Here is a 7,877-nt window from a genome sequence, read left to right as displayed (position 1 = left end):
CAAATACATTAACATTGTTTTTTTATATTCTGTATCTTTAATATGTGTGAAAACGTTACATATTAAATACAGCCGGTGTGTGATCTATACAATTGTTGTGCAAAGTCTGTATGAAAGTCTCATGGTGGCAGAAATGGTCCGATTTTCCAATTATCATGTGTTTTCCACTTCAACACTGACAGTCAAGTTGTCTAAAATATCGAGTAAATACTGACTTGTTTGGGGAGTTTTATCTCTCTATTTGTCTTTGTGAAGGAGGACTTTAAAGAGATTTTTTTTTTTTCTGTATTATATATTGATACAGTACAATGCCAGGTGAAAAAAGAGCCTTAATAAAGCATGCATCACCCATACCCCTGTATGAGACCCCCACAGAAGGGGTCACTTGCATAAGGCACCATTATTAAGATCTACAGTGCATTAACAGCTAGAAAACCAGAAATTAGTCCTCAAGGCATAAATAAGAGAAACTTAGCTGCATGAGAAAACAGTTTCTAAGCTTTAGTGGTTTTATCCACCCAACTGAGAAAAATTTTAGGTTCTTAGTCTAACGTCACATTAGACTAGCAATTCCCAGCCCTAGCATTCTTGATACCCAACATATGCCCAATGTCTTCAAAGGGCATCAGGAAGTTCTCCAAAAAGGTAATTCAAATTCAGAATCATTTAAAAAATAATCCTATGCTGCACGACGCCTTTCTGAAAGGGGAGTGTTACAAAATCGCTGGGGGGAAGGTGGGGGAAGGATTGTGTATTACCAGGCCCAGATGGCTAGGGATCACTGAATTTGACCAATCATCTCTTAGCTGCTCAGTAACTGGAATCAACATTGTAGTCCTGATTTAAGAATGGAAAGCGGATAGTTTCCCAGACCATGCATTACTTTTAGTCTTACAAGGAAAAGTTATCAATGTGTTATATTTGTAAATACACAGCTTATACAACGGGTCACAAATGAGCTCTGTTGTAGCAAGTAAACAAGCTACTTGACACATTGCACGTTTTTTTTTTTTTCGTAGCTGCACCAGACACCGAAAGTTCTCTCGCACGGGGAGGGGCTCCCCTCCCCACACCCACTCGCCACTCGGGGGTCTTGACCACCCACTCCCCCCCCCCATGTTTTCCCTTTTTTTTTTTTTTTTTTTCTTCTTCTTTTTTTTTTTCCTAAGGCGCAGACCCCACCCCCCGGGAAATGATCGGTGGTCACCTCATCTCCTGGGATACTCCTCACACACAGAACATTCAAACTCCGCGCTTGCTGCCTCTTGCAGTCTCGCTACCGCAAGGGAAAAAAGACTCTGCCCCCATCACACAGTCAGTAACTAACAGACCCTCCACAGACAGTCAACCCAACCATTAACATTCTCAGTGCACATGCTCACGGCAAAGGCTTAGGGACCACTCAGAAGATAGGTACCAGTGGCGAGTCCAGGGCCACCCAAACACCACACACCGCGGGTGCTCTGCCGCTTCTGACATGACGTTTTTCGCCCTCGAAAGACCTTCCAAGTAGAGGTCCTGGAGGCAACTGGGTGGGGTGCAAAATGGCATGCTTTGGCTGGAACACGCACCCTTCCTCCACGGCTGTCTCTCAGCCTGGAAGCCTTTTAGCCCGCAGGATTCGCCGCTCTGCTCCCTCAGAGGTGCCTCTTCATGTGCAGGGCCAGGTGGTCGGACCTGGAGAAACACCTGCAGAGCAAATCAGCACCCGACAGGTTAGGTCTCCGCCTTCACTGAGCTTACAGCCCTCCTGGCCTGCGCTCCCCCAACCCGAGCGCTCTCCGAGGCAAGGGGGGCATCCACCAAGTCACAGCCATTCCCTTTTGTGTTTCTGAAGTAGGAAACTCCAGTGGACGGGCAGATAAAGGAAGGACTCCAATCTGCTCTTTGGAGGATTTCACCTGACCTTATTACTCAACCGTCAAGTTTGCACGGCTGCAGGCCAACCTCCAGAAAGTATGAATGAAATCACTCTATGCTCATGCACCCAGAACCCAGCTCTTCCTAATTTGGACAACTGGCAGGTTACAGACTGTCTCAGAAAGTCCCCAGCTGAAGCGCGGGACAGGGAAGCGCCTGGCTTCTTCACTGCCTCCCGCCCCTCCCGGGAGAGGCCATTCCAGTCCCTGCGCTTTGTGCACGTACCTGTCACAGTGAGAACATTTAAAAGGCTTGGCACCAGTGTGCTTTCTGAAGTGTCTGGTTAACTCATCGCTTCTTGCAAAACGCCACTCACACCCTTCCCATGAGCATCTGTAAGGCTTTTCTCCTGGGAAGAGAGCACACGACAGGCACACCATGATTTCACTGAGCAGGAGGAGGTACGCAGCAACAGGACACACGCAAGCCACCGCACCGAAGTCAACTCATTCGCCAGCTCCGGGGCCGGCCTCGGTTAAGGACAGAGCCCGTACTGGAGGTGAAACGGCGGAGCCCCTTCCTGAGCCAGCCGGGGGCCGCCAAGTGCTGCAGCCGGGACCCGGGCATGGCAGGGCCCACGGCACCGTCATCAGCGTTACCCAGTAAGAATGACAAATGCTCAGCCTGGCAAAATACTTCTGAGGTGACGTGTCAGCCCACTGGACCCACAGCCCTGGCGGGGGCAGGGTTTTATTGCTCTCTCCATGGAAACGCTTTCTCTCAAGCACTTATTTTGTTCCTTACTCACTTCCCTGTGGAATGAGGCTTTGTACTTTCCTCCGGGAAATGACATTTCTCCAAAACTGAGGTCATGAGTTTCTGGGAAACCCCATCCTGAGGGCCTTCAAAGCACTTTCTAAATGACAATCAAGCGACCAAATCTACCTCTTCCATGAGTCAGGCAATAAATATGAATTCACTACAAGTGCTACCTGAGGAAATTCAAGATGTTGTTCCAGCCAGTGCCCGAGTGGGCTGTCGGGACATACGGGGGTAGGGCGGGGGGGGTACACCTGGGTCCTGACCCCGGCTCTGCCGGGGACCCCGACTTGAGGGCTCAGAGGTCCCCTCTTGTCACCCTCACCGGCCAGGTCAGAGCTTACGTGACTCCACGTGCAAGATCCCTCCCCTCTCCGGAACTTGGGTGACTCTTCACCCGGCTACCCCAGACTGTCACAGTAATTTCAGATGCGACTTTCATCTGGGTTGTGGGCTTTCATTACAAAGCTGTTTTGTTTGTTTTTTTAAACTGGTATCAGAAAACAAAGGCCACGTGATACACAGAGAACTTCTCAGCAAGTACCCGGGGGTCAGTACTGCTTCCGGTGGAGCGCGTGGGTCAGGCTCCCACATCTCATGGCCCGGGGGAGCCCGCATGCTCCGCACCCCCCAGCCGCCCCTTCCCCCCCACCCTTGAGCTTCATTTCAGAAAATCGGAGGTAACTCCACATGACGGGGGGGGGGCCCCCCCAGCGATCACGGGGAAGGTTGGAGTGAGTGAGGGATGGGGTGTAGGCGGAGAATGGGATTTACCTCATTTGTTTAATCTGAAAGTCTCACCCGTTCATCGGGCACACACGTCCAGTCCTTGAGCTCCCACTCTGTCCTCCCCAGAGACCCAACTCTTTTGGGGAAGCATGAGGTGAGGATGTGTCTGCTCTGCCAGCCTCCTGCGGAGCCCCGGCCCCCTCCCAGGGCTGGTGCATCAGTGGCGCCCACCAGCAGCCCACCTCCCGCAGCGCGCAGGAGGGACTGACCTGTGTGAGTGCGCTGATGTGCTTTCAAGTGGGAGCTTTTGGTGTAAACTTTCCTGCAGCCGTTAAAGTGGCAGCGGTGCACCCGCCTCCGGCCATCCGGGGAGGCGTCCCCACTGCCCTTGTCGCCCGGCTTTCCCGCAGTCCCACTGCGCAGCTTCCCGGGGGGGTGCAGCTCGCCTGGCACGCAGCCCCACAGGTGAGAAGGCTCCCTGCTCAGTTCTGGAGAAGACGGGGGCGTGGAGGTGACGGAGGAGCTCAGGGTCCCCGAGTTGACTAAGACTTCGCCGATGGGGTCGGAGGTAAACTTGGTGGTGGGAGAAAGTTCCTCAGAGCTGTCGGAGGCCTCGCTGCTCACGTCGGAGTTCAGGCTGTTGGTCTCCAGGTTGTAAGCAAAGCCGGGGCTGTTCAGAGCATCCTCGGGGGGACTGGAGGAAAGCTTCAGGTCCGGGTCCTCCTTTTTCTCCCGAGCCAGGATGATTTTGGTCCACAGATCTTCCTGGCTGTCAAACTTGATTTCGGAGGCTGACACATAGCAGGGTTCGCTCTGGAGGTAACGTTCCAACTCCAGGCAGGTCTGTGCGAAAGGAACCACAAGAAGGCATGTGATCGTGATGACGACTGACAATGGAACTGAAAGCACGTTTCCAAAAACATGCAGGAATCAAGGGCAAACAGACTGTGGCCATGGGGCTGTAAGAATCGCGTCTCTAGGAACGGATATATGCAATCAGGAGAAGGACCAGTGGCCACAAGGACTCCAGGCCTTCCCAGGTTGGACCAGTGGCCACAAGGACTGATGGTCTCACCAGGCCACCTTTGTCATAGTTACCAGTGTTGACGCGACTACTGAGTTTCTGTAAACCACACAAAGAAAACCAGCCTCAGACACATGCCCCCCGACAGGTTTAACCAGATCATCTGATGGTCTCGAGAACCATGTGCTTTAAGGAATGCCCCGGCCACCCTCCCTTCTCACGCACAAGAAAGAAAGGCTGCACTGCACGCGAGGCAGTGTGTTCTGACATTGCATGTGTCCTTCTTTAGCGACACAGCTGAGAGCACAGGGCCACACTCAGCCAGCACACGCCGCTAGCGGACGGTCTGTGTTCAGGGACATCAATGGAGCTGTTGGAGAAACCACCCTGTTTCCTGTAGTGCCCGACCTAGGAGGCTTTCAAAGAACGCCATTCCCAAGTGCGGGGCCATGCTCGCACACAACTTTAATGACTTCCACAGTGGTCAGAGAAAAACAAGAGCTTCAACAACAGGAGTGGAGAAATAATTCCAGAATGGCCATCTGCTATTGTAAACGATGCAGGAGGGGAAATTCCTCCCCAGCCCTGCTGGGAGTCCCACAATGGACAAGAACTTTATCTACTGGCCAAGAGTACAACTGTATGAGTCATCACTCTGTTTCTTTCACGCAATGCCAAAGGAGACTTCCTTTTGAAATTCTGACCGGCGGCCAAAAAAGGACCCGGTTCAAATGTACATGCAGTGTGTCATGGACAGTGCCCCTCCCCAGCCCCACAACCAACCTTTCAAGAAGCTACAACTGCCGAGAGACCAGCATCCCCTCTCCCCACCATCTCAAACTTTCTAGCCACTGGAAAAGAAAAACGGTAGGAAACATTTTAGGATTAAATTATGTCTGCCCTTATCTTTACTAGGATCAAGTGTCTGCATGTCCATATAAGGCTGTCTATACAACTGCAATTCTACAGAATTAAATTTCTACAGCAAACTCTGCTCTTTTTAGCAAATCATTTTCAGGACTAGCAAAGCCTACCCAAAGGGCTCATGCTTGCTTGCTTACTTAGCAAATGTGCCTGCTATAATATAGCACATACCCTCCCCCTCCCCAGACTCGTCACATAGCCAGCATGAGCAAGCAAAGGGGAAAAAAACAATCATTGTTTTCTCTTTACCCCTAAAATTAGACGTCTGAGTTATAGTGCATACGACAGTGTTCTGAGAAAACAGTATTCTGAGGAGAGAAGGCAAGGTGTTTTATTGATGCGCCAAAGAAAAAGGAAAGCACATTTACTGAGATCTTGTTAAACTTTAATAATCTGGCTAATTTGAAATCTCCATTATGCTGATAAGCACTGGGGACCAAAACGTAGCTCTCCGAGAGTTTAAAAGCCTCTGAAGAGGACCGGGAGCTCAGCCTGGCTTGGGGCCCAAATCCCAAATGCCCGTAGGAAACTACTTAGATCAATTTCAATCACGTCCTAGGGAGCAGCTTCTTTAGGAGGAAAAGGGGGGGGAGGGGAGAGGAAGGCAGGATAGGGCTGGGAACAATTAAGCAGGCATGTGAAGGTTGCAACACTTTGCATTTCATCTCTTTTAAAAGCTTTCTAGGCTTTGAAACACACAGAATATATTTGATCTGCTAATTCACTTTGTGACAAAAAGCAAACAGCCTAGCAGGGCAGAGAGACAGCCCCCACCCCTCCTTCTATCTTTTTAAAGACAATGAGACAAGTGTCAGAATCTCTCTCCCTTCAGGCAATCCTAACGAATTGGGGGAGGGGGGGTTAACTTTCTTAAATGTCCAATGTCAAAAATTCCAGTTCTACTAAAAAAATGCCGGAAACCGAGACTCTTCTTCTCAAACTCAGACTTGAAGCAATTTAGACGGGCTCATTGTCATATGACTGATAAGTCACTGGTTGTGCAAACATTGTTGGCTTTTTTTTTTTTTTTTTTTCTGGTCAACAAAAAAAGCAGGTAAGAAAAACAAGGCAGATCGAAACAAATCTTAAGGATTCTAAAGGGGAAAAAGAAACTGGAAATGACCTAGTAGAGAAAAAAGGAGCTGGTGGGTGCTTCACGGGTGACATTTTTAATTAAAAAAAAAAAACAAAACTCTGTACAAACACCAAAAAAGCAAAAACAAAAACAAATTCCCCATTAAAAACAAAACAAAACCCAACAACCCTTGGCAGTCCAGGCAAGTTCATATGACAAGATCCAGCTGTGGAGTCTGGAGCTGGTACAAGGCACCAAACTTCTGCCAAGGGCTCGGGCCGGGATCAGGCCGCGGAGCTGGGACTGCCCTCGAGAGGATGCAGTCCAGAAGCCCAGAAATGGGCGAAAACGCTCGGAGAGACCAAGCGCTGCGGCGCCCCGCTCATATGACAACTCCACTTCACGCCGTCAAAGGCCCCTTTAAAGTGCCTTCCGCACGCAAGCAGCACAAAGTACGTTTTAAGACTAATTATTTTAATTTTTTAAAAATTTACCCGAACCATTAAAAAAAAAAAGAAGAAGAAGAAGAAGAAGAAAAAGAAATGCACCTCCAACCACACACCATCCTGTCCGTGCGTGCATGCACTCCCTCCTCGGTGCACCGGGCACCTGGCACACGAAAATTCCTATTTACCTGTTGCCAATATTCCTCCAGGGAGGGCAGCGCCGAGAAGTAACCAGTCTCGTGCACAATCTGGAGTTCCTGGAAGATGCTGCACATTGGGAGTACATCCATGTCGGGTTGGAAAAGACAGTCACTGCTGTTGTGAAAACAGGGAGGTGTGCGGTCTGGAGTCGGGAGCGCAGCAGTCGTGCCTGCAGCGCCGGGGAAAGTTTCATGCAAACTCAGTGCACAGCAATTAGGCGCCGCGGGTTCGGATCCTACCGGAGCCCAGAGACGCGCTCGCGAGCCCACACAATATTTGCAAACACCGGACTGACTGCAAACGTAACCCCTGCAAAACTTCCCTATTCAAAGCTCCGCTGCCAGCCTCCCCCTCCTCCCCGCTGGCTCCCCCCACTCCCTCCCCCCACGTGACTCGCCCGCGCCCGCCCCGCGCACCGCCCAATCACGCTGCGCCCGGCCCGGGGGCTGCGTGCCGGTGATGTCAGCTCCGGCCAATGGCAGGCGGTGACTCACAGCGGCCCCGCCTGGCGTGACCGAGCCTCTCCATCACAGCCCTCGCCATTGGCTCAATTCGAACTTCAGGCGGCTCTGATTGGAAGGCGTCCTCGCAGGCTATTTTTAGCAGGGTATATAAGACGCGGGCCGCCGCGCGCCGGAGGAGTCGGCGCTGGGAGGTGCAGGCCGAGCGGCTCAGTGAGCCTGCGGCCGGCCGAGGGAGCCGCTCCTCCCGTCCCCGGTCCGCGTCCCATCCCCCGGTCCCCGTGCCCCGTTCCCCGGGTCGGGCCTCGGCCCACCGCTCAGGCCGGCAGTCCCGTCCC

The 7,877-nt window shown here is 51.6% G+C and overlaps 1 protein-coding gene across 4 annotated transcripts; it reads right to left on the bottom strand.

Annotated features, from left to right (window-relative positions):
* Positions 1-238: 238 nt before the first annotated feature.
* KLF6 (Kruppel like factor 6) lies at positions 239-7,450 on the bottom strand. 4 transcript variants are annotated; one of them, XM_021696717.2, is made up of 4 exons: positions 7,066-7,450; positions 3,678-4,251; positions 2,146-2,269; positions 239-1,689 (listed from the first exon to the last, which is right to left on the bottom strand). In XM_021696717.2, the coding sequence occupies exons 1-4, from the start codon at positions 7,165-7,167 to the stop codon at positions 1,638-1,640; spliced, it is 852 nt and encodes a 283-aa protein (XP_021552392.1). In that variant the 5' UTR covers positions 7,168-7,450; the 3' UTR covers positions 239-1,637. The 4 variants fall into 4 exon arrangements, with proteins under 4 accessions (XP_021552392.1, XP_044771488.1, XP_044771489.1 ...); XM_044915553.1 differs by having other exon boundaries at positions 3,804-4,251; positions 7,066-7,410; XM_044915554.1 differs by lacking the exon at positions 2,146-2,269 and having other exon boundaries at positions 7,066-7,410.
* Between the last annotated feature and the right edge of the window lie 427 nt (positions 7,451-7,877).

Source organism: Neomonachus schauinslandi, chromosome 5 (assembly GCF_002201575.2).
Source record: "Neomonachus schauinslandi chromosome 5, ASM220157v2, whole genome shotgun sequence".
Taxonomy (NCBI): Eukaryota; Metazoa; Chordata; class Mammalia; order Carnivora; family Phocidae; genus Neomonachus; species Neomonachus schauinslandi.
This window is presented reverse-complemented; position numbering and strand designations above follow the sequence as displayed.